The 26,891-nt window shown below is 44.8% G+C and overlaps 1 protein-coding gene across 16 annotated transcripts in view; it reads left to right on the forward strand.

The window, feature by feature from the left end:
• GTDC1 (glycosyltransferase like domain containing 1) overlaps positions 1–10,060 on the forward strand; it is a 189,060-nt gene extending 179,000 nt beyond the window's left edge. For 10 of the 16 annotated variants that reach the window (XM_062578873.1, XM_062578884.1, XM_062578878.1 and 7 more), the window contains 3 exons: positions 1,291–1,361; positions 2,055–2,146; positions 8,626–8,994. In XM_062578873.1, coding sequence (XP_062434857.1) covers positions 1,291–1,361; positions 2,055–2,146; positions 8,626–8,916 — 454 coding nt within the window. In that variant the 3' untranslated portion in view covers positions 8,917–8,994. Of the gene's footprint in view, positions 1–1,290; positions 1,362–2,054; positions 2,147–8,625 lie in introns of all 16 variants that reach the window. The other 6 variants (XM_062578883.1, XM_062578886.1, XM_062578889.1 and 3 more) reach the window with 3 other exon arrangements.
• The last annotated feature ends 16,831 nt before the right edge of the window (positions 10,061–26,891 follow it).

The raw sequence follows: 26,891 nt of genomic DNA on the forward strand, positions 1-26,891 counted from the left end.
ATTTTAAAAGTTTAGGAAAAAAATAGCAACCGTTACTTAGCAAAGCATTTGCGGAGAAATGTATATCTTTGTGTTTTGTGGATAAGCATAGTTGTCTAGCATGGAAGCTGACTGTGTTATTCTTTATTTTATTTTTGTTCCTGTTCAACGCTGAGTAGAACTAAAGGAAACAGTTCATTCTGGGCTAGACTGGCTGCCTGTAATAAAGCAACAAAGCCAATATGCACTTGAACACAGTGAAAGCCTTTAGCATTGTCACTGAACATAAAAAGGTGAACATCGACAGGATTTCAGATTTTTATCGAGGGACTGAGGGAAGCTGAAGTTAAAAATAAAGTCCTCGTATGGCCACATGTTGGAGGAAATTCAAAGACTCTCATAAAATAAACATATTTTAAGAAGTGTTTTGAATTTCACTATGTAATTTCTGGCCAACAGAAATTACAGTTGTATCTTCAGAGGGACATTATGTCAGATCAATGGTCATTATGCAAAAAAAATAAACGGAAAAGTTGATGTTTTAACCCGTTCAGCTATTCAAACGCAAGCAGGAATAGGATGACTTCTCTTTAGATTTGCTACCAGAAAACTTTGTGCCATCGTGTCGCAATTATAAAATACTTGGGTTTGATGTTACGGCAGATAGGTGAATTGTTCCTTGAGCAAACAAAAGCACAAAGCGTCGCACGCTTTGGCAAAGGAATCTCAACGGGTATTTATGAAAAAATACAAAAGTTTATGCCCTGAAAAATAATGGAAATGATCAAAATCGGGTGCATAAGCTGAAAGACCCCAACCCGAAGCATGCTGCAAGTCGCTCCCGAGCTGCGCTGAGCTGTAACCTTTGGACTCTCAGCCCTGCCGGGTAACGCTGCTTGCACGCCTCTGGGAGCACGGGCACGCACACGTACGGGCACGCGTGCCTACGGGCGCCCTGCTTTTCCTGCAGCGTTATTAAGAAAAGCCGTCCATACTTCACCATGTTGTTACATGTGTCTGTCTGCTGATTATAAAATGTGTTAAACAGTATTTAAAAAACAAAAAAATGCAGAGCTGCGCTTTGATTTATTCAGCGCACAAAACATATGCTCGCTGTTCTGTTCTATGTAATTCATATGATCAATAAAATTTTCTTTAAAAAGAGCAACTTTGGCATTTAGAAGGTTTGTGCTGCTGAGCAGAGAAATGTTTTACTTGTGCTATATGTAGTCAACCTCCATACTCTTGCACCGAAATAAGTTTTTGGCTCGCTAAAGTCTTTTTCATATATTTACTATTTTTAATCTGCAGGGTGGAAGCTGTGTACTGCGGCTGTTATCCGCTGTGTCCCAAAGCCTTGGTGTACCCAGAGATATTTCCAGGTAGCTGCTCTGCTGCACGGTCTTTTTGTTGAAATGTAATACGTGATTCATGCTGAAATATAAAGTTTGAGAATAAACTTGAGCAAAAGCAATTGTTTATTTGGCAAGCCAGCATGTTAGTGTTAAGGAAAATTTTATGTGTTTTAATACATTAGACGAAGTTTATATTTACCATCTGTTCTTTTAAGATAACACAAAAGCAAGTTTTGAAATAGCATTCTTCATTGTTAGCGTACACAACCCATAATGATAGATTTTTGTAAAAAGGTCAGTGATGCTGCAATGGTTTGCAGATTTTTTTGATGCGCAGAAAAAAATGGAGGCCTGGAAATCATACCAAATTATTTAAAAAATTTAAGACTTAGTAATATGCAACTGTGGTACAGGATACACACTAATGTAGGACCTGTTCTTTGAAAAATCTCATCACTAAATGTATCACATATGCATTGTGTTACATTAGAATAATGTATTTTAATCACCCAAAGGAGATGTCTAAACAGCACAACTACACAGTCTTATTTAGCATTAAACATCCTTGTGAGCTGAGGTAACCTTATAAAATCATGCTTAAATAATGTAAAACACGAGGCGGCACAGAGCAATATGCATTTTTAATTAGTAAAGTGACTAATATCGAGTGTGTGCTTTGAGGTTTTTGTTTCATTAAAAATGTATCTGTTTTTCCTGCAGCTGAATATCTGTATTCTACACCTGAACAGCTTTTTAAAAGGCTTCAGAATTTCTGCAAGAGACCAGATATTGTAAGGAAACATCTCTATAAGGTAGTTGTTCGGAATAGTTTTACATGATATAATGCCATATTGAAGTACAAAGGGGAGAAAAAAACCTTAAAAAAACAACATTTAATTAACATACTAATGTTTAAAGGAAACATGCTAGGGAGGGATATTAGTTGTTACACTAACAAGGATTAATTAAACTAGATGCCAGTTGTATTAACCTAGGTCTTATGAAATACGTGCACTTAATGCATGCTACATGCTTTTTTTTAATTTATTGTTTTCTAAAATGACTGTCCTTTACATTTGGACCCAAGAGGCTTATAAAAATGAACCTGGATTAATGCAACTCATTAGTTTAAAAGGAAAATAAAAGAAAGATACTACAATTATACTAATGAGGATAAGCCTACCTTCCTATCCTATTTTGATCTCCACTTATCAAAAAAATGCAAGTGACTGGTATCAGGTCTCTGCCTTTTGGAAATATTTGAATTATTTTGATAATCACGACTATTTTAAGTCCTTGCTTCAATGAGTTAAAAGTTTGCCTTTTTAAAGTATGGTGAACATAAAGTTTTCTAGAAGCATAATTTATTGGTATTTATCCTGCCTTCTTCTTTACAGTTATTTATTTAGAGAAGATAGGGTTTAAGTGGTAGACTGACCATTCTAGTTTTGATTGGGCGCTGGATACCAGGCTGTCTTTCAGATGCACATTTGTAATGCTAGGGATACAACTTTATTTTTGCATTATGTGAATGTAGATAATGCTCTAAATTTTATGTTATTTCAGTGAAAAGCTATTATTACGTGATGAGGCTTATATAAAACACCCGCTACATTCTTGCATGCTTATATGTCAGCTTGCACCACCGACTGCTCGGGAATGACTTTTACAGTCCTGGATACGTTGTGACCAGGGTAGAGGCACATTCCCCTTGCATGACCAAGGCATTTCAGGTAGCATTTTTGTGAATCAGAGGTTGAGTGATCTCCCTCCTAATCTGGCCGCTTTCGCCTCTGCCAGGACTGGCCTTTTTCCCACGCTCCTGCCCGCCTGGGCCCTGCCGTGCGTTGGCTGCCTCTGCCCTCTCCCGCACGTGTGTAGCGAGCCGGGAGAGTTTCACCCGTGGTCGACTTTCGCAGTGACCTAAAAATAGACATTTGCATAATGATACATCAAAGATGATGATGTTTCTGCAGGAAACAGTTAAACTTCAAGAAAAAAAAAAAAAGGAGAGAACCAAAAATGCAATTTAACACCCAATTTCAAGCTCATTATCTTTCATTGTCTATTAACTTGGCAATGGTTCAGAAGGTAGCTCATAATAGTTTAAAATGCTGACTGAACACTTCCAGCGTTCAGCATTACTTCTTGAGTCAGTAGGATTGCAGAGTTAGGCACGGTGCCTTCAAAGCGAAAACAGGCCTTAAACGGTTACGTTGGCGTTCGCCGGGGCTTCGAGCTCGGCGGTTCCTTGTGTTCCCGCGGATCCTCGCTGTGCACGCCGCTCCCCGGCTCCTCCCTGAAGCCAGGGCTGCGAAGTCACGAGAGAACAAATTTGGAGATGAAACGAGCAGAGTTTTACAAAGTGGCACAGGGAGCGGTGCGTGCGTGGTCCCGTAAGCTAAATGCCTCACTTGCTCCAAGTGCCTTCTTTGAAAGGAAAAAAACAAACCCATTCCCCGGAATTATTCGGAGGCACCACAAAATTAAAGGTGTTTGTCCTGCCGCTGGCGCCTTGACCCGTGCGTTGCTAACAGCGCGGCTCCGCTGTGAAGTTGTGACCGTCTGAATTTCCGCGTGCAACAGGTAACAAATATGTTGAAGGGGGCACCGTTCCCAAAAGGGGAGACCAGGGCCCGATCCAGAGCCTGCAGGGCCGGTGGAAAGCCCCCCGTTGTCTTTAATCGGCTTTGGGTGGGTTCTGAGAATGTTATCAGGGTTGTCTTGTTGTGCCTGCGCCCGCACAGGCTAATTCTTTATTTTGCAACTAAACTCACCATGAAAACCTTCTAAAAAAATGCTGACTTGGACAAGTACTGTGAGTGTAATTGTAGCTAGAAGGATGCTGCTCTGAGGAAGCTGGTCTCACTCTTTAGTGAGACCCTGAATGGTGCAGAATTGGGTTTGCAGAGATGGGAATAATATCCTGTTCTGTGGTGGGATAGAAAAAGCAGCCCCTAGCACAGCAACACGTAGTACCCGGCTACTTCTCTCTCAGAAATCTTTCCGACGTGCTGCATATCTGAAGTTTATCAGATAGCTGTGGATTCTTGAAAAGAAAGGAAAAAATGCTTTAAAAGCAAATTGTACTTCGCTATTTGGGGATTCTGCTTTAGAGATCGGGAAGTGATCATGATCAGAAGTACCTTGAGTTATCTTGCTACATATTGTTGCTTTTTTTATTAGTAAGGATATCCAAAATGTTCAGATGGCTCCTCAGCTGGCCTCAGTGCTTGTGCTGATGGAGCTAGGGTGAAAGGAAGATGCCTGGCGGTAAGGCAGTCAGGTTAGATTCCGGCACACGGTGCAATATCCCGCTGAAAATGCGCAGACCAACACATTAAATCGCAATGGCTTAACTCAACGAAGCAGATCCAGGCTTGCAGACCTTTAAAAATGTACATAACGTAAGCACCTATGAAAACCTTTCCAAGTGATGTATTACTCAGCCTGTGTGTTTTTGTGGCACCGAAGGCTCATTTGAACTTGGATATTGCCCTCCGCCGGCTGTTAACAGAAGAAGGAGATCTGTGGGAAGCACACCTTAGTGGTTACCAGGAATTTGTTCTAGACTAGGACGGTCTAGTTTTAATGAATCAAAAGTTCCTCTTTGGTTCCGGGTACTTGTGGTTGCCAAACTAAGCGTCAGAATGAAGCAAAGAGCAACTTTAGGGCATGAGTTTCCCTTGGAGGATGCCATGGGACCTGCCAGTGTTGGCCAGCTCTTCAAGTGAGGCTTTTTTTAAAACACGACAAAACATTTGTTCCTGCATTATTTGCTTTACATTTACCTTTCAGTTCCCTCCGTTCAGTTTCTTAATTTAAAACAGTATGTATAAAAAAGTATACAGTGGAAAGGGACAAGAAGAGTTGCCAAAAGCCAGGCATGGAGCTGACAACTTTAAATCTCTCCCAGCCCTCCCGGCTGAATGAGCGCCGGCTGACGTGCTGTCGGCTCGGATTCCTACAGAAAAAAATCTCCTCTCACTCAGGCTTGTTTCATAGAGAAAAGAATTCGGCCCACTTTCTGGCATTCATCTTACTCTTTCCATCATGCTCCAGAAGCTCACCTGCCCGTGGAAGGAGACACGGCATAGGGTTTTTCTCACTTGCACCACTCACTTGCACCAGATAAGTGCCTCTCCCGAATTCAAAGGGATTAAACTACTGTAAAATCAAATTGAGATCTTGCTTTAGACCTTAGACATTTGAATTGTTTCCAGTCTCAGGATTTGGCTGTATAGGGCAGTTTTAACAAAATTTTCATTCCCTCCCCTTTTTCTTTTCGCTATAATTCAGATAAAGCAATGTTTTAGATATTCCAGGAAAACTGAGGTAGACAGGAAAATTGCTTTCCATCCAGCTTGAGTATTTCAGCATAGCTAGGAAGGTGGCAGGAGACATTCTTAGCAACGTGCAGCAGTTCCTCGTAGTCCTCATGCAGGCCACATAAACTGGAGCTGGGGGAGATTCCTGCATTTCCTCTATCCTTACTCCGACCTATTCCCCTGCAAAATCCATTCTCCTGCCATTCATTTCACAGCACATCACGTGTTTAGTGGGAGAAGGTATTGGATCCTGGACATAGGTAGAAATAGGGTATGAAAGGTCTTCTCTTGGTCTTTCAAACTTAGAGATTAACACTGGAATTGGAAATTTTATAAACTCTCATAATTTTGTTTTAGAATTAGCTGTTGTTCTGTATATAGTAGTTGCCCATTGGAAGTCAGGCCCTTAGGATCCTGGGTTCTTGTCTTTGATGGCTTTCCACAGCAAGGAGCTTCACTGCGTGATCGCACACATAGCTAAAAGCATTCCTATAATCGGCGTAGTTTCCCTATGTTCATTTTCACTGAGGGCCTCCTCATTCTTGAGCCGTTCACCTGCAAACAGAAGCTCCCAATCCATCTTTTTGATGCCATTCATTATTTTATAAACATTTGTCAAACACAGTATGCTGGTCTTTTCAGTCTCCCCTCATGAACGTTATTCTGTGTTTATGTTCTCGTCTCCCATCGTTGAGCCCTTTCAATTGCTCGAGAGCTATCTCATGATGGGCTGATCATTACTTTACCATGTATTCTAGACCATGCCATCAATTTATGTATTCTGTGATAATTTTCAACCTGTTCCTCAGGCAGCCAAACATGCTGTTTACTTTTTTAACCACAAAAGTGTATTGAGCAGATGTTTGTTTACAGTGTTCCCCAGATCTTTTGTCCCAAGCTGATAAAATTATTTTAGAGGTCTGTAGAGTGTGTGACTAGTGCAAATATTTCTGTCCATCCTGCTGACTTCCACTCGTCAGCAGAGCAGTTTTACAGAGAAAGAAGGCACAGTATTGATTTTTTGCTTGCACCTACCTAGCAGTGAGTACAGGTGTATAAATGTGAAAGCACAAGTGGGAAACTTGTGGTTTCCTCTTACAAAGCTAATTTTGCACTGAGCATAATTTTAAGTGGTTTCAGAAGTACGCTAAATATGCCTGTATGTATGGGCAACATTATTCCAGGCAGGGAACTCTGGAGTGCAGGATGGTGTGTTAATGCTCTCCTGTCTCCGTGTGAGTGCTGGAAAGAGCTGCTTAGAGACAAGTCCATAAGTAAAGTGTATGTGAGATAAGGATTTCCTATGTGAAAGAAGTCTTTGGTTATTTATTTAGGCCACAGAATGAGAATAATTTGGGAAAGGACCTCTGGAGGTCATCTGGTCCAGCCTCTGCTCAAGGCAGGGCCAGCTTCAATGTTTGACCTAACATCGAAGTTGGATTAGGTTGCTTGGGGCCGTATCCAGGCCAGTTCTAAAGTTTGGACAATTTTAATTCCCGTCTGTGTTGCTGATATGGCTGAAGATCCAGCTAGCTGAGGATGTTTCCCAGGGTGGGAGGATCTGCTGGAACGTGGAATACAACTTTTGCATTTGGGGCCAGCCTGAGGCCTTAACGCTGCACATGGGCTTGGAAACAGCCGTGGTGGGGCGAGGTGTGCTAGGTTGTGCAAATCCTCACTGCAGAAGACATCAGCTAGCAGGGGCTGCTTGAGCAGCCTTCTAGGTCAGTTTGGGGCCCAGCAAAATACGTAACCAGCCTGAGAGACCCTGAGGAGCCACTGTCCTTTCCTGTGCCTGAACTTCTCCCAGGGCTTGGCTTTCTCTGGGCTCAGGCTATGTATCCAGGGGCTTTCTGCACACCACAGATTTTGGTACGTAGCTCATTGCAGTTGGCTACGTTTGCAGAGTAGGAAGAAAGAATTCATTAAGAAAAGGCAGTTTTGTGTCCATCTTTCAGCATAAACGCAAGGACTTTGAACTTTTTATTATAACAATATTAGATAGCTTCCAATTTAGTTTTAGAAAATAAATGAAAACTGGCAGATGAAGCACAGCTGCGGCAGAATGGTAGATGGAGAAATGGGTCAAAGGAATATGATTGACTTTGAAGGAAAGTTGCAGAAAGAATGAAAACTTTTTTTTTCAGTAAAATATATCCAAATTACCTTGAGAAAGAGAGACTGGAACTCTTTTCCCGTGGCTGCAGTTGGTCTGTGTGGTCTGGATCATCCTTTCCTAGGGAAAGTGTGTCTTGTATAAAACGGCATCCCACATTTGATGTTTTTCTTTTTGTTCAAAGATAGAAGGAAAGAAATGAGTTTTAAGCTGAAGAAAATGCTTTACTACAAGCATGTTTGCAGCTCGACTCTTCCTATGTTATATTCACTTGCAAAGGGAAGGAGTTGGGTCCAGAGTAAAGCTGACCCGGTACAAATTGGCTCTGTAAATCACTATGCTTTCTTGCGCTCGAAATCTCAGTTTTTGTGCCAAATAGCAAGCTCTAGTTCTTTGTTAAAGTAGTGTTAAAACTGTTAAAATGTTGACCGGATCGGTCCTGTTTGTTCGACTCCAACTATCGCGAAATGGTAGGTCTGATTGGATGAACTGTCCTTGTTAAATTCTAAAGGTTAACTCTGAAGTCTAATGATGACCACATAAATATTAATTATTTCAGTCCTGCTCTTAGGACCTGAGAAACAAGAAAGTTGATTATAGCATAAAAGATATTATATTGCTGCTGATATCTTGGTCTGTTGGCTCTCCTTCATGGGAAGATCTTGCTTTATATGAGAACCTCGCTACTCTTGCTGGTTCCATCTCTGCTTGTTTAGGAACTGTTGGCTGATACATGCTCTATGCCTTAAGAAAAGGTATAAAAAAGTATTTGTTCAGACCTTTGCAAAGTTATCACCGAAAATATAAATATATACGTATATATAATGTGATGATGTTGCTTTTCTAGAGCAAAAATGGAGCCCACCCGCGAACTGCCGAGTTGTTACTGGTTCTGGTGGTGCTTAAAAATAAGGTGCCGTGTTTTTGTCACCTTCCTGTGCTGCTTTGGCCCCTGCAGCTTGGAAGGGCGATGTTAAATGCGCCCCATGAACAAATAACGCAGGGTAAGCGTGTTTCGGAGCAGCTCCCCACAGCGTTCCCGAGCTCCGAGCGCGCCCGAATGGCTCACGCGCCCTCTCCTCTCTGCTCGCTCGCAGGGCGCCACGGCCGGCTTCTCCTGGGCAGCGCTGCGTGGTAAATTCAGGGCTCTGCTCGCCGCGGAAGCGAGGGAAGATTTGCGACAGATGGGGCTAAGTCACAAACTTGCAGCCTAAGGCAGAATCGCAGAACTTTCCAGAGTGTGCCCATATTTACCTGATCAGAGAGCAAAGAAAATCTGCAGAGGAAGCCGAGCCTGGCTGCTTGTCATAGCTGACACGGAGCCATCTGCCACAAACCTGTGGCGGCTTCAGATCTCCAATCCCTGCCACCACCCCGGCTCAAATTAAATACAGATTCGTGGAGACGTTGTGATGGTTACACATGTCCTCGGCATCACATGCAGGAGCCTGTTCAAAAAAAAAAAAAAAAAAAGAATGAAAGAAAGAAAGAAAAAAGAAAAAAAAATGTGGCCTGTTGTATAACCGCACTCATGTATCCCATATGTGGTGCCACATTGAATTTCCGGTGGAATCTGTTTTTCTCCTTTGTACTGGATGACATGGTGCCTGAGTGCTTTCTTTTCGCCGGCGCGATGGCAGCCAAGCCGCGGCTTCAAACGCGGGCGCTTGGCTGCTTTTCCACCTGGGTTGCCAGGTTGTCGTTGGAGCCGGCCCGGGTCCTCCGAGGGCCACCGGGCCCGGGAGGAGGTGCCGGGGACGACCCGGCTCCCCGGCAGCCGCCGCCGCATCGCCCCGTGCTTCCCCCCCTCTCCTTCTCCTTTTTCTATATTTTTTTTTTTTTTTGCAAATTAATGGCTCGCTGGCACCAGGGGTTTTTTAAGTGAAGGTATTAATAAGGGGTCTGGCAGGTAATCCCATGATTCACCGAGTTACATTTGCATTTAATTAATCTTAAAGAAAGCTGAAAGATAAACAGCTGTAATTCAAACTAGCATGGGAAATATGCTACGTGGTGCCATCTATCCGATAAAATGAAAGCTGAGACACTTGTTTTATTTCTCTCAAGGATGGAGAACAAACAGATAACGGTCAAAATACTTCCAATCAAAACCAGTAGCTGCAGTTCATCAAGGATCTTTGCATCCCGTTACAAATACAGCCTTTTAAAGATAAATCACTTACGATTCCAGCAGTCAAGCTGCTATATTTGTTGATGTAAAATGTTTTGAAGATGGAGATTGTACAATAAATTTTTAATAAAGTGCCCACTGCAATTTTTAATTAGCATATCTCATTCATGTATAAGTGTGTACATCTATCTGTGTGTTTATCACTCTGCATATCCCCGTGCCAGAGTCAATGAATGCAATTGTGCCTTTATCTGATGAAGCAGAATCTGCTTTGCAAATGATAATAAAACGTTACGGCAGCTCCAGGATTTCCAGCTCTCTCGCGGGAAGAGGCACGGAGGATCCTCGGTAAGTTGTTTCGGTTGAAAGCCCAGCAGCACCTCTCTTCGCGGGCGGGTAAGGGTCGGGCTTCCCTCGCCCCGCAAGGGCCCGTCAGAATATTTCGGTCTTTATCGATGGGGAAACTGAGGCACGGAGAGGATTGGGCCAAGCCCCGCCGTGAGTCGCTCTCCAAGCCAGTGAGGGGGAAAGCAGGGAGGTCTGCTTGGGGCAGGCGGGCGCTGCGCACGCTGCCCGCGGGGGCTCCCGGCACCGAAGCTGCGTCTTCTCGAGTGGTGACCACGGCGGAGGCAAGGCAGAGCCGACTGCTGACCCCGGTCAGCCCGCGGCGGCCGGGCGCTCTCCCCGCTCCTCCGTTGGGTGGTCTGCTGGGGTCCATGTGTTGATCAGGGATTTTTTAACAGCAGGCTTTATGCATGGGGGATTAATTTTTTAAATAAACGTGCATTTGAGAGCTTCGTGGGTCCTCTCTGACGAGAAGGAGGTTCTTCTGCCACCGCTCCGGCAGCTGGATGAATTCAGGGCCAAGGCTAGGCCTTTGCGTCGAGATCTTTCATAGGTAAGGAAAGTAATAAGCTTCAGCTTGTTTTATTTCCCCTAGTCTCACTTTAGCACTTCAGTTTTCTGAGTTTAAGTGACTTGGAAAACATTTCCTAGAAAGAGTGAGGGCCTTATTTTGAATACAGCTAGAAAGGTCCTCGTTGCTTTTCAGGGCGGTTGTCAGGAGACCCAACACCCGCAGAAAATTTCCCTAAAAGCAGGCAAAAAAATCAGGGAATCTGCACACACCCAGTTAGTGAATGCACAAGACCATTTTTTTTTAACACAAAATACAAATATCCCCCCCAAAACCACAGGAGGGACAACCGATCTGATTCCTCTGCTCTTCTCCCTCCCATAGCTGAGGGTATAAATACACTCTTAGGTTCAGTTTGGTGAGGAAAGATGTTCTAGAGCAAGAAGTCCCATGCTGGACACTGCGGATTACAGGAATGTCCCACCCCAACGCTGGACTTGGGTCCAGGCTCTCAGAAGCTTTGCAGCATGCAGCACGCACTTGCTGCGTCCCCAAGGTCTGCGAGGGCAGCCCCATGTCCTGGGCTACGCTGGCCTGTTTCCAGATCCTCAGTCGAAAGGATGATGTGATATTTCTAGATAGTTTGTGGCAGTATTTCCCCCCAAAACTAGTGTTTCCCGCACTGCCTGGGTGCTGCTGCGGAGTGAAGCAACCTGAGGAGTTGTGCGCTATGGTTTTGGAAGCTCAGGTGAGAGCCAGGTGTCCTGCACTGCTGCTTCAAAGGCTTGGACTCAAAAGCTTGTGGAGACAGACTGGGATCTTGCTCGATGACCTCAGAGATCTGATCTCATGAGTCAGATGCAGCGTTAGCCCTTGATTTTCTTTCATATTTACCAATATTTCACGTGCATTGAAACAGGAACGGCAGCTTCCACACAAGTTTCAGTACCCAGTTAAAGCCAAATGGGCTTTTGCGCCCGCTGCCAGAATCGCTCGATGGTGGCTCAGAGCTGGTGACTCTCTTGCCTCCTGCATCACTAACCGGCCAAGCAACTAATCCTACAGTCGTCGCACCTTAGTGTCCGAGAGTGCGGGGAGCACGTTTTTTTTCCACGTGAGACTCAACTTTTCCCATATGACGGAAAAGAAAATCCTAAAATAACTGGAGTTTTTTTTTGCAAAATGTTTCCAGCGTTCCTGCCACCGCTTTGGTCGTGCTGCAGGAGCCACGGTGTAGACGAGCTTCCCTCAGTGTTTTCAGCATCCAGACCTCTGACTTAGCTCAAAGCTGTTCTGAATTAGGATGCTAGATTTTTCTAATTGCAGTTTTAGAGACCGAGCCAGCAGTTCATTAGAAATCATGGAGCGAATTCTGCTTCTCTGTTACACCAATATAAATCTTGAATGAATTTATGGCAGGATAACCGAGGGTAGAATGTACCTCCCATATTGTTCCTCAGATTATTAAAAGTTAAAGGGCTTTGAAAATTAAATTCACCTTTCACCATTCAGGCTGTTTACTCCTTGCTTTTTATTCCAGTAAGGACAGTTGAAATGAATTAGTCAGCCTCGTTTCTGCTCATAGTCACTTTTAAGTTTGGTTCTCATGTACTAGCCCAAGACTAGTTTGTGTGGAAAAGACCAGAGGGCATTTTCTTTTAAACAAATTGTTTTCATGGGAATAATTTCTAGACGAATTATATTAAAACATTTCCATGAATCTTCGATTTTGCAAAAATATTTTTCCCCTTACACATCCTCGAGTTGGGGCATTTGGCAGCTCCTCGTTTGCAGACAGAAACGAGCACCTTACGAAGCAACCTTGGAGAATTTTACCCCGTAACGAGCTAACCTTATTTAACCAAAACACTTTTTAAATGATCCAGTATGGCAAGCTGGGGCAGGAAAGGAAAAAAGAAAAAAAAATGTGCCTCTGAGTTATGAACCCTTGCAAATAAGGTTTTATAATAGAAACGCTGTCAGGACTTTAATTATAGGGTAATAAATAGCGATGCCGCATTATCTTCTGGTACTTCTTTGCATTCTCAGTGAATGCGCACAGCTGTTGCTGGGGACGGATAATCACGGGCCGCGCGACTCCGCGGCCGCGGAGGACACCGGCGGGGGGGCAGGCGGCGGCGGCGGGACCCGGCGGCGCCGCGGGCGGCTCCGCGCCGCCCCGCGCAGCCCCGCGCCCACCGCTTCCGCGCCGACACCGGCGGGAATTCAGGTTATTCTGATTATCTTTTATTATTACTATGCTGCTAATTTAGGGGAAAGAGCATCCTCGCGCAGCGCTCGTAAATGAAGCTGGCCAGCAAGGGGGGGGAGGAGAGGAAAAAAAAGAAAAGCAAAATAAAAAGCTCCCTTTCCGCGGAGCAAGCCCACCCCCCACACTTTAACCCTCCCCCCCCGTGCGCTCGCAGGCTGCGCGGGGCGCGCAGCGGTGCGCGATGAAGGCCGCCCCCGCGGCGCGCCCCTGGTCCCGCCCCGCGCAGCGCTTTGAGTGGGGAAAAAAAAAAAAAAAAAAAAAAAAAAGGGGGGGGGAAGGAGGAAATAAGGAAAAAAATAAAAATAAATAAAAAAAGGAAAAACCCCGAAAGGAAGTGGAGCGGAGGAGCGCGGCCCAGTGCGAGGGCCGGGAGGTGCGTGTGGAGGGCTTAACCCTTGGCGCGGCGCGGGGAAGGCATGTCTGTAAACAATGGTAATTAGCCTTTTCAAAAATCATAACGCTGATTAAAATCTCTGGTTCATTATTTATTCATCACAGAAGCCTCTTTGCAGACCTGGGAATAGTGATTAAAACCTAAGTGCTTTGCAATTTGGTGCGGCTGGAGGGACGCCTAAAAAGGGGTTAAAATGGAAGGGAAAGAGGAAACCGAGCAAACAGAATTCTTCTTTTAAGAACCAATACTTTCTTCTTCCCTTCCTGGCAGGAATACTCCCATTCCCCCAAATTTTGGTATTATGAAAATGTTTCTCATACTAAGTACAAGTGTTAGACTGAATCCAGTTGGTACTGAAATTGCAAACACACTTTCACTCCTAGAAAAGCCAACAGAAAGGAACTTCTTTTAACTCCATAATAGCAGGTTGCATAGTAAATGAACAACTGATGGTCAACTAGCCAATTATGGTATAAATATCCGTTGTTTATGGCGAGGTGTTAAATGAGCCTTTGGAGTACAAAGGATCAGACTGTCTAAGCTACAATTTGTGCTTCATCCCATTATGTCTCCCCTAAAAAGGCCTGTGCCGTTGTAGGTAATGCGCACGCGGAGCATATTTCTTTCTGTTGATTTTAGTTTGCTTTAATTCAATACACACTCTTGTTTACTTTTTAAAATTTAAATAAATGTCAGCATTGTATAATTTCTATGTTAACAAAGCAGTGAGCAAAATCCCTTGTATGTTTATAAAATATTATTGTTTAATTCACATAGTTTAGGAATTCCAAATGTTGAGAATAGGAAGGAGGCCAAATACCATCTGTTTATAACTATGATGCATCATCATATGTGTACTTTAAAAAAGAAGAAGGGAAAAAAAAAAAAAAAGCTTGGTCAATCATGCCACTGTTGTATCTGTTAGGAATATGGTGAGGATTTAAAAATCACTCCCTGTAGTTTACAGGAATTTTTAGTGTGGTTTAACTCTGATCAGGGATGCTGCGGGAGTCGCTCACTTCTCTGTTCCTGTTGAAAGAATTGAATGAAACACTCATGCACCCCAACTCCTGCACACACCAGTGCAATCACTTTCTCCCAGCCTTGATATCTCCCCTTCTACAGATGAAGAAATAACACCAGCAGGATTTTTAAAACTCCCTCCGTTTTTTTTTTTTGGGGGGGGGGGGGAGGGGGGGTCTGTCCATGTTTTACGCATTCCTTTTCAACTAGTTCATACGTTTGTGCTCCTAGATTTTTAAGGACAGCAGGAGAAGCGTGATGATTTTCTGCTCTGTCTTGCAACACAGTCAGCTAATTCTGCAAACTTTTTTTTTTTCTTTTTTTTATTCTCCTTCAAATGTTAGTAGATTTAGGTCCAAGCTGAAACAGGTCCTTGTTAAAAATAATGCATTCCATGCCGCTGAGCGGTATGTAGCGTCCGTCGTCCAGAAAAGGTAGTCTGCAGCTTAAAAACAAAGAGGGTATCTCTAAGCAGATAAGAAGATTTTTTTTCTTTTTTCCAAACCCAAGTTAATTAGCTAGGACGTCAAGCCCCATCCTACCTCCCGAGAGCTGGCGAATCCCCAGGAAAGGTGCTTAGGCTTCCCGGCGAGGGCCGGGCAGAGGAGCGAGCGCGGGCTGAAATGCCTGCAACTTTGCTTTTTGAACTTCTGCGTTTCTACTGTTACATTGAAGTTGCAGCATCTTGAATTACTTAGCTACACCCAGTTAGCGAGTTCAAGTGTCCTTAGCTTTCTGCACCGAGCTGTTGCTGCTAAAAATGGGCCCTGATGGTGTGAGAGCCCTCTCCCATCCCATGTGTCCTCCATCGTGAGTCAATCATTGCGGTTTCATTCGGAGACGGCTTTTCTCCTGCATGGGGCTGTTTTCTCTGCTTCGTTTGGAAAGGGCACTGCCTCGCGCACCTTTCTTAAGCAACGTTTGCAGAACGGGTTCCATCAGCCGGGATAACCTGCCACCTTGCTACGCGTTCAGCCCGCTCGCGCTGGCACCGCCTGAGTGGAAAATGGGACAAAAGGCACCTGCTGCCATCGCCGTTTGCAGAAGCTCCTAAATGCAAAATGCATGCATTCCCGACCCCCCAAAAATGGTGCTCTGCACCGGCTCCAGCTATTCCAGCATGCATTCCTGCGGATTACTTGGTATTTTCCATGGCTACGTGATCCGTGGTCTCCCAAGCTAAGCTAGCAATCAAGGGGGCAGATTGTCCAATTAGGATGTTCATACCTGTCCGCCAGGAATTATAGGGAACCCTCGCACTCATTTATCTCTTCGTTTTTACACGCCGGAGTAGTTTTATGAGATACACTGATAGAAGCAGTTTCAAAGGTTGCTAAATACCATGTTCATTCCATGCTTGGTTTCATGCGCTTCCTGGGTAGCCGGTGGGGAGAGCAGGGGATTTTGAATCGCGCCCAAGCTCACGTATAAATCCTGCGTAAAGGGCTGTGGTCGCGGCTGCGACGTGGATGTTAACGTAGACAGTATTTAAAGCCGCATCTGGGTAATGGAGCCAGTGTATCAGTTCTACCCTGCATGGCATCAAGGTGGGAAAATATTTAGACATCAGCTATTTCCAAAGAGAACTTTTCTGCCCTGGTTCGGTGGAGATTGGCAGGACCGAGGCCGGTGGCGAGATCTCCCGTTAGGGTCTGGCCACCTTGTGCAGCAGCGGATGCTCATCATTTCCCAAGCTTGCTCGCATTAACATTTAACCACCCTGCAATTTTATTTTGGAGTGAAAGCAGGGGAGATTAATGAACTTAATCCGGCCTTTGCAGGGATGCGAGGACAGCGGACCTCTGCCCTCCGGAGACCCCATCTCCGAGAAAGCCCCCCGGCCGCGGCGCCCGCAGGCTGCGCCTGGCCCCTCGCCGGCTGCGGCGGGACCAGCGGCGACGGGGAATTTGCTGCTTTTATTGACGTCTCCTGCAGCGTTCGGGTCAGCGCTAGCAAACGCAGCTTCCTCCTGCGAGATAGGCGGCCCAAACAGCTCTCCCGGGGGGAAGCGGAGCAAAAGGAGCCTCTCGGTCAGAAATATTTAATCTCCCAATTTGTCTGCATTTAGAAGAGGAGGAAAAAAAAGCTGGGGGGGGGGAGCAGTAAAGTCACGTCTCTGTTCTGGGGCACAGGGTTGCAAGTTTTGGTATTACCCTGTCAAAATCCCCAAATCAGCAAAGCCTTTCTCGTTAAAGTGTTGAGCCGACAGCAAACGCTGAACCGGGCTGCAGAGCGTTACGTACGGATTTCTTCCCCCATTTCGTGTAGCGCGATTCTTTGGAAAAATTTGGATCGGGGTAGTTTGTCAATGCTATTAATAGACACGTTCAACGGGGAAAGGGCGCGAGGCGCCGAGCAGCCTTGGCAGGAGCCCTGTCCCGCGCGATCGCGCTGTAATGCCGTTTGATGCGGCAGCGTGTTTGATCAGTTACAAGCGACGAGTATCGTATCACATCAAACAATTTAATACAGTCTCATTGTACGGAATTATGGCTGCTGTCAATCAGCACCGGGCCGACTCCTTGCGGAGCGGCTCTGGGACCTGCCGTACAACGGCAGCGACGCATGCATTAATAAATAAAGCGCTGCTGGAATTCCACACAGACCTGTTGAGATTTGGGGAGTCTGGGTTTTTTTGTTTTGGGTTTTTTTTTTCTCCCTATTTTTGGCACCGGCACGAATGTGAGTTCACCCGGTCAGCACGACTGCCACAGGTGCAGCCAGCATCCTTCGAAAAGTGCTTGGAAAAGGCCCAACAGAATTTGCAAATTTTGTTTTGGTGAATAGCAGCCTCAGTATAAGTCCCCTGATTTTTATTTTTATTTTTTATTATTTTGTTTGCTGAAGCCTCGCAGCTTGGCCTCCTCAGGGGGGAGGAGAGGCTACCTATTAAAAATGCGTATGTTTTGCCTTACTGCACGATGCACCTCGCTTGGTAGCCCCCGACTTTGACTTGGGTTGAGGGTGGCACTCTTTGAACTTAAGGTCTCCTCCTTAGGACTGACGTATCCAAGGTGGTGGTGGGGGGGGAAGCCTATGTCAGATGAAAGATACTTGTGTAAAGAACGGTATATAGGTGAGCTTTAAGGCATCATGCATTTTACCATCAGTTTCAGGCATATGCTGCTCTAGTACTGCCTTTCCTTGTAAAAAGCTTGAAGTCACCAGCATGGCATATGTTTTTTAATGAAGTCATCGTCTGCTGCCGACGACCGCGGGGTCGCGCCGTGTTTGTCCGGGAGCACCGGTTCCGGTAATGTTGCTTATTGTGGTCAAAGAGGGCAGGAGATTGCTGTTTTGCATCGCGTGGCTCCAGGGTCCTGGAGCCTGCGAATCCAAATGGAGCGCATTGCAGCAGGCCACACGTTCAGGGACAGGAGGTGTCGCGGCGGAAAACCAAATTTCAGCAGCTGGTTGATCAACGTGGCGACTCTAACTTTTTCCACCTCTAACTATGGTCTCAGCCTGCAAATCTAAATAGCATCAAGACTTGAAAAGGAAACCTCAGAAGAAATTTATTTTTTTAAATGCTAAAGGAAGTGGTTATTGACTTAATAAATGACACGTTTCCTTCTACATAACAGATTATCCTAGAGGTTAAAAAAATGATCTCTGTAGGGTTAGAGATAAGGACAGGAATAAGGACAGTTGCATTTAAGGAATATTTCTCATTGGCATTAAGAGACTTCCCAAGTCTGAGTTCAGTAGTCTGAAGGGTCCGAGCTGTCAGAAAGATTTCCTATCCTGTTACTCATTTAATTCCGGAGTTTTGTGTTTTTCATGGACTTCGAAATAGCCATGACTGTAGCCTGCTTTTGCAAATGGTTAACTCGGAGCTGAAGAGCTCCGTGGTGCTCTTTTAAGGCACAAACTAGTGTAAAATGAGATTGTTTTTCTTCAAACTTGGCTTGTTGCATAGATCTCAGTGATGCTGCAGAATCGAAGGGCATTAGCGTGGCATACCTCCCTCCCGCGGCTATTGCATGCCCGGCGTTAATTGGCAATGGCTCCGTCTGAGACCATGATCCCGGCAAATCCTGTAGGCCTTGCAGGTCTCGGCGGTATTTGGATCATCCAAGCAACAGTAGCACTGGGTTGCTCCTAATCCAGAGGACACCAGTACCTCCACGAGGTTATTCGTAGATTATAAGGCCAAGAAAGGACTATATAGATCATCTGGTGTCACGTGTATAACACCAGCCATATGACTTCTCTGAATTAAGTCCTGTTTGAACCAGAAAGCCTCATCCTCTACTGATTTAAAAATTGCCGGTGGTGCAACATCCACCACAACCCTTGATATAATTAGCGCTGGTGCTTTCAGAGATACTTTTTCTCAAACGAGGAGCCATAAGTCAAGTCTGTGTCCTGTGATTAGTAGATACTTGCTGCTAGGGTAGTAACGTCAATCACAGCACCGAGACCAAGGTCCGCTGGACAAGCCCTGCACTGATTTGGTGGGACCCACACCAGATATAGCCACAACTGGCGTTCCCCTGGTGAAAAGGCTTTCTGCACGTCTCCTGTAGGAGGAATTTAGGGGTCAGGGAGGGGAAAAAAGAAAACATAAAGCCCTTGGCATAGATTGTGAAACTACTGCTGCTCACATCAGGTGTGAAAGGCGTCGTATGGGAGATGCTTTCTGGGTTTCGTACCTTCGGAAAGGCTGTTCGGAAGGGCACGGGGAGAGGCGGGCGCCTGCTGCGGGGCGGCGCTTGGTGGGTCGGCCCCGCTGACGGGGGTTGAGGGAGGGGGCGCGGGCGTCATGCCCCTACGGTACGTGAACGAAACGAGCTCAGGGCTAGCGCGGCCGAACTAAAATGTCAGATTTTAATTATAAGGAGAAAAGTTCAAAAAAAAAAAAAAAAATCGTGGAGCGCCCCAGCGTGAAGCCTCGTAAATGATAAAAATATATATGTAGTGGAATTATGCGCACACGCGCTGGATAAAGCCAGGCTTAAACGTATACGCGTGCACGTAACGCTCTGCTCTCCGTGCTGGGAGGTATTTATAAATAGATTTTATATCTATTTCTATTATTTGCAGCTCCACGTGTGCGCGTACTGTAAAACCTGGTTACTCCGGTATGTTTTTTGGTTTTTAGCGGAGCAATATATCTGATTTCTCTTTAAATTCAGTGAACTTACTTGTCTGCCTTCCCTTAGCGGAATCAGTTGTGATACACTCTTTGTTCACGCTGTTACAGGCTTCAGTCTAAGGGCTCTTTGTATTAACTTTTTTAAGTTACATTACAAAGAGGTTTTAAGATTTCCCAACGGGCTTTTATTTAGCCGGGGCTTTTGATCTCAAACCTGCTGGGGCCTAGTGAAATCCTTACCAATTCTCCAGTAACTCCTCGCCATTGGAATTTGAAAAGACCCACCTGAAGGATTTAGCTCGCTGTATGGCCCCGGCCCTCCGTCGGCGGCCGCTATTCAGGCCGGCGGCGCGGGGGCCGGCGCCCTTTGTGCGCCGCCGCGCAGCCCAAGGTGCCCTTTGCATAAGCGGTGCTCCCGAGCAAATAAAAAGCAGGAGGACACAGACCTATATACCTTATTTCCTGCTATCTTTACTTAAAGGCGGAGCGCGGGGGGTCTGCTTAACATCCTTTGCTACCTAAATACCTTTTGGACATGGGAACTCAATAAAGGAACTTTCATTGCATCCATTACCCTACTGCGGTGCATAGCAAATTAGATTTAAAAGGGTACTTTTTCCCTTACAGCTATTTCTATCATTTTCTTTAAAATTTCAATTTAGTGTCTAGTGACAGAATATTCTGTGATGTACATTAGAACTATATAACACCAATTATGCTAACTGTGAACATTATTTCAAAAGAATTAGTTATATTAAGTTATAGACAAACCATTGGGAAAAAAGGTCAGGTTAGGGGAGAAAAAAAAAAAAGGAGCTATGTGAAAATGTTTTAAAGCAGTGACGTGAAGTGAATGCTCTTTTTAATCCTGTTGTTTTGCATAGCCTGCACTGAAATTTCACTTCTCAGTTGGTCCCCGTTACTTAGATGGGGGAATTCATGTCACTTTGTTAGTTTATAGCTAAAAATCATGATATAAAACCTACAGCTAAATCTTAGGGCTGTGTGTAATTTTCTCTGTTTCTGAGAGAAGGGAGAGCATAAAAAAGACTTCACAAAAAGTCTTTGGTCAGATACAGCATTTAGGGAAAAAAATGCTGGCGCACCAAACTTGAAAGAATATAATAACTAAGCACATTTTGGTCACATTTTTGGTTGCTTATTTTCTATTTAATGACTGTAACACACATGATATAGCTATTACTAGTATTTTCTGCTAGTTTTCTTAGAGCTTGCTTTTTCAAATTTCAGTTTGATGTTAAAATAAATCCACTCAAAGAATGCAAAACAATCTAAATCTACCTCCCTTTTTTCACAACTCTTCTGCTGCTACTGGTTTGTTTATTTTATTTGGTTTTGGTTTTGGGTGGAGGGACATGTTTCAAAGCATTAGTTATTTGGGCCCCTTATTTGTGTGCATTTGATTTGGATACGTATTGCATTGGATATGTTTTGTGTAGATGAATAAAATAACAATTCTCTAGTTTTTACCCTATTTTTTTCCCCATAGAACTGGTTTCAGTCTATTTTCTGAGCTTGAGGGACCACCATGGAGCGGTGAAGGGCTGCTCCTGGTGCTCCATAACAACATCTAGAAGTTAGACCCTCCTGGGACTGCGGCTTGTAGCAGCCTTACAGACAGGATGAGTTTTGCTGTGTTTGGAGACTTCTTACACAGACCTAGAATGCAGTAACTTCCCAAAAAACACAGGACTCCAAGTCAAGACTCTTTTGACTCTCACTTTTTCTTTAATAGAAATTAAAAGCAGATGTGTGCCAGCTTGGCCTCTGTTGAGACTAGATCAAAGCCCAAAATGTGTTAGGCTAGTCCTGTTTTCTAGATCCTCTGAAGTGGAGTTTCCCCATCAAGTGTATTTGTGGATTCAAGCTAATCTACAAAGGTGGAAACTTCTGAGCTGGTGCTTCAAACAGGACTGTTTTAAGAGGGTGCAAACCACAGCTGTCCAGTTTATGTTTGTGGAATGGATGTGAGAGGTTAATACGAGCCCATTTTCAGAAGACAGTGCAAAGAAAGGTGAACCAGGAGGGGAGGAAGGAACTTTTGACAGGCGAGGCCTGATGTACGCTCAAATGTGTGTCTATGCACACATGTAGGAGAAGACCCTATGTCAAGATCTTTACTCAAAATATAGTTCCTGAGACGTTTGCTAGATAACGTCTCATTTGCCCACCTCAGGGAGGGGAGGCTCAGCTTCACAGGTGCGTCTTTTCCACCGCGCTGGCCCCGCTGCTACATATCTCGGAGCATTGGAGCAGGCCTTAATTTCCATGTGCACGGAGGTGGCTGGCGTTGGTTGGGGAGGCAGCACTGGATGCTGCCCCGGCGGCTGGACAGGCAGCAAGGAACCCGAAACCTCTCAAGTTTTATTCTACGGACTCCACCGGTGACCTCTGGTAAGTAACTTAACCTGTTGTCCTCAGGATGCCCAGTAAAATGGGAGACTTTAATACTTATCTGGTGGGATAACAGTGCTTAATACTTACCTAATTGGATGACAATACTTACCTACATACCTCACAGGGGTGTTGCGAGGATTAATTAGCTAATGTTTGTAAAGTGCTTTGGAGACGGGAAGCGGTATATAGTACTGCTAAGCACTGTTACTGCCTGCCAGCACCGCGACCTTAAAATGGCTAATGATAGAATAAGAGTTTTTATATGTTTTAAAACAAGCCAATTGTTCAAGGAATCCGGACGCTGGAATTATTTTTAGGCAGAGATTTCTAAGAAAGTTGGGAATCAGAAGGGTGTAATTACATGACCTGAGACTATTCTTGTTTCTCTTACTTGACCAGTTAAATTTAATCCTAGGTGTCATTTGATGAATTGTAAAAACGGCTTCTCAAAGTTTAAGATATATCAATGTTTACTCTTGCTGATCAAACAATATTTTTTGAAATAAATACCTCTGTTAGAATTTGGCCAAACAAATACATTCAATAAGGCACAGGAAGTATTTATTTCTGTATTCTTTCTTTCTGTATTTCTCTCTGTAAGCCAGATTTTTTATCGGCATAATTCTGCTCTTGTTCCCGTCAGAGTAACTGAAAGGTAACACCACTGCAGTAAATGGAATTACAGCAGATAGAAAAGCATTATGTGAGAGCAAAATTATATTTATATGTGGTCTGAAACGAAACTCGATGCTTGGATCTGAAGAAAAATCAAACAAACCTTTCACTGAAATATATTGAAATGCAACATTTTTGCTACAATGCACAAAAATTGTCAAGCTCTTTGTTGAGCAATGTTTGTTTCATGGCAACTCCTGAACAGACCTTGCAAAAGTCGGGTCTGGTATAGAATAGACCATATTTTCCCTTTCACAGGAGGAAACTTTGCAAGATTTTTGCCTTTAAATATTTTATTTGGTTCCTAATGTGGACTCTCAGTCCAAGAAAGCAACTTTATAGATTTCAAAGCACCCATTCGTATTTTTTTTTGCAGGAGTATTTCTTCAGATCTTTTATTCTCCAGTGTTAGAGAGAATTCCCACAAATTCCTGAAATCTGTTAAAATACAGAGCAGAGTGCTTACATTGGTATGTTGTACATTGGCTGTCCCTATTAAAAAGGCCATGCATTTTCATTCTGGATACGCAAGAGAAATTTGATATACTGCTGGGCTAAGCACCAGGATTTGGTTGGCTCTAGGACCAATACTTACATTTCTACATCAGGCAAATGTAAGAATGGATAACATTTAAAACAAAATCTACCCCAAAGCCTTTCTTATGGATATCATGTTATTTGAAAATGTAATGGAGAACAGTCCCTGTAATCAAGGGTGAGTCAAGGAAAATGGCATCAAAATGCTCAAGGCAGCCAGAAGGAGAACTTGCCTGAAACTCGCTGTCCGTAGCAAACTGCTACTGCCATAGCAGCTGAGGAGACCTTGGGGGAAGCTGATGGCCAGGCCTCCAGGTGCTGATGCTGGGCAGAATATGATCATGATTAACTGGCATTTGGTCCTTTGGCCGTTGTACAGGTCCCATGTGGGCCCACAGGTTTTGAATCCAGCTTTGGACCAGGAGAGGAGGCTGAAGTGAAGTATGACCAATGCCATCACCAGCAAGCTTGTCCAGCTAGTGATTATTGTATATGCATATGAATATAATAACTAACTAGTCCTTTGCAGTTGGCTGTTTCCGAGGAGGAGTTGGGGGGGACATGGTGACTTTGTGTTTGGGGAGAAGTAACTGCATCCAGGCAGCTGAATTTGCAGACTTAGAAGCTTGTTAATTTGAAGTGCAGCACTTTGCTAAACCCTTGGTGCCCAGCATTAGCATTTCCCTGGACAGAAACTGTTGCCAAAACATAGATCAACACAATTCAAAGGGTGAAGCTGTAGATGGAGAGGAAAAGGGAGAGAAAGGGGGAAATGCAGCTTGTGACTTGCATGGCCTCCAGTTGCTCTGCAGTGCGTTGTGTTGCCTCATGACCAGGCATCTCACATGGCCTTGCCTCATCCCAGCAAACTGCGGTGGAAGGAATATGGATTCACAGGGCAGCTCTGAGTGGTGTGTGCACTCTGTGCGGGACAGGGACCTTCCTCCTCATCTGTGTCATTGCTGTCTGCTCTCAAGAAGACCTAAACAAAATGAAGCCTCAGATGGATGTGTACACCTGGCTTTAATCTTCCTTCTCTGGCCTTAAACAAACCAACTCCATCTGTGGTGTGGTGCACATTTCGCATGTACTCACTGGCTTAGGGGCTCTTCTTGAAAAAGAGAAGTTCAAGTAGGAACACGCAATCCAAATGCAGATTATTTGGGACATTGAGGTGGAGGAGCTGACCTGACCCACTTGCAATGACTTGTTAAGAGTCGCACACTGAATGAAGGCCACACAGATCTGTAGCAGGGTTTCCACAGGTGATATCTGGTGGCTTTTACTGTGTCTGTGATGGACATAGTGGTTGGCAGGTGGGCACCATTCTCCTCCAGTGCTACTCAAGCAGTAGGGCTCTCTTAATGGTGAGTGGGACACCTAGCTCGGTGCAGTGATGCCTTTCCACCACTCCCTTCAGCAGCAATGGTTTATCTGACACAGGGCCATGGGGTCAGGTTGGGGGGGCTGAGCTGGCCAAGCCCAGGCCCTGCCGGAGGGGCTTACCAGAGGGTCCCTATGGGTGTCAGCCAGCTCACAGCAGGGAGCTGGAGCTGGGAATGGCAGAGGCATGGTAACCTTAAATTAGGAAGGACACACCACCAAGAAATCATACTGAGAAACATCCCTTGATGTGTTTTCAACGTGGCTATTTCCACAGCTGGCTGGAGGCAAAGAAAGATCACAAAGATGGGCTGCAGAAGGAAGACTAACCAGCCATCTTAAATGCCGCCCTTGTCTGGAGATGCCCAGAGCTGAGCGTGATGATCCCCTACGTGACATGCTGATGGCATCAGGGAGCCATTGGCAGGACTGGGCCATTTTCCCCTGCTTTGGCCTTAGCCTCACTCCTTACAGCAGTCTAAAGCATGTGAATGTCACTCAGTGCCTGAGGATTTCGGCGGGCCCCATAGGAAGAATCAAAGCAAAGTGTCCTCTTTAGGTCCTCAAGACACAGAGCTTTCTGCTAGTTAACCATTACTTTGCGTTTTCCCTTCCTTACAAAACCACTAAGGTTAAATATTAAGCACCCGCAGTGAAGGACACCTGTATTTGCTGGTCCCATTATGCAGCCGCGCTGAAAAGGCTTTACAGCTGTCCAAATTAGCATAATTAAATCCACATCAATTAAAAAACCTCAATCATCTCTCTCCTCTTCACATGCAGATAGTAGCGTTTGTCTAAGGTGCTAAGCGACAAAGGAACTTTTTCTTTAGCGGCTGAAGACCTCGCTGAAAGGAAGAGTAACCGGGTTTGTGTATTGTCCCGGGATTCACCCTAACGCGGCGCTGGAAGGATCAGCTGCTCCGCCTGGAGAGGGGTGCCCGCGGCTTGCATTACAATCCTGCCCCGGGCCTTAGGGATGCACATTTTACAGCGTGCTGGGCCTTCTGCTGCCCCGTTCATGGGGGGCAAACAAAGCCTGCCGTGATTCGGCCAATTTCCCCCGTTCTACTTTTTCTTCCTTCGCTGTTTTTTGGGTTGGTGGTTGTTGTTGTTGTTGCCTTTCCTGCTCAGCGATGTTGTGCAGGGGGAAGCCCCGGTGACCCCCGGACGGCAGCAGGGCTGGCGATGCAGGCGGAGAGGATTCCTCCAGATGAAAACTGACACGGGGTTCAGGGGTTAATTTCTGGAACAGGCGCATTTGCATACAAATGAAAAATGATGGAATTTCTGTTCTCCTAAATTTTCAATGTCATCAGCATCAAACAGCAGTCAGTGCTCCCTTGCTGTTTGAAGAATATTCATTACTTCAGAAGAAGGGGCACCTTGTTTGGTATTAATCTCCTCTTCAGGTCAATGACTTAATTTGCTAAACTCCATCTGAAGTGCCACTCACTTTCTGATTTCGCTGCTATTCTTTGTTATTTTTCATAACGTGTTCTTAATACTTTTTTTTTTTTTTTTTTTTTTTACTATTTGTAAGGGTTTGAAGCCTATTTCTAGGCTTCTCTAGAAAGTGCGAGTGGGGGGAAAGACTGCCATTATTTATTTAGATATTCTTTGTCTATTTATCTTCATCTGATTCTTGGGCCACTCAGCACCCGTTTGTATCATTTGTAGTGCAGTTTAGTGCCTGTATGTCTTAAAACTCATGATTTTTTAAAACAAAAAATAATTGCAGCCTTGAGTGCAAAAAACTAACATTTTTCTTTCAAAATACTCAAATGGACATCCGTTGCCTTATGCAATGAGGTTACAGGGTGTTACACTTCTAACAAAAGGTAACAAGCAGTAAAAAGTAATTAATCCCCCAAAGAAAATCATAATATTCTTTTGGTTCCTGCCTCTGGAAATTCTCATCTGAAAACGCAGGGGCTGAAGATGTACTTGGGAAACTTTGGCACTTACTCTTATGTCCATGTTGCCCTCTCTATGTCCAAAGGGGGCTGGAGGAAGGATCCCATTTCCCCCGTGCCTACCCTTCATGGTTATAATTTTTCTCCCTAAATAGGATTATTCAGAAGATCTTCAGACCTTTGGAGCTGTGGGCAGCACTGAGAAACTGGCCCAGGGTGGCTATTTGCACCCTGTGGCCGGGCTCTCTGGGTGCCCATGTGGGACCTGCTGCCCTCCCGGGAGAAGTCTCCACAATTTGTGTTTCCAGCTTGAAACACGCTGGGGACTCTGTTGAAGCTGCTTTCCCGTACCAGAAAGAGAAGCCGCAGCCCACGGGCAGCCAGGGGTGACTGAAGGAGCTTCCTCATCT

Source organism: Rhea pennata, chromosome 6 (genome assembly GCF_028389875.1).
Source record: "Rhea pennata isolate bPtePen1 chromosome 6, bPtePen1.pri, whole genome shotgun sequence".
Taxonomy (NCBI): domain Eukaryota; kingdom Metazoa; phylum Chordata; class Aves; order Rheiformes; family Rheidae; genus Rhea; species Rhea pennata.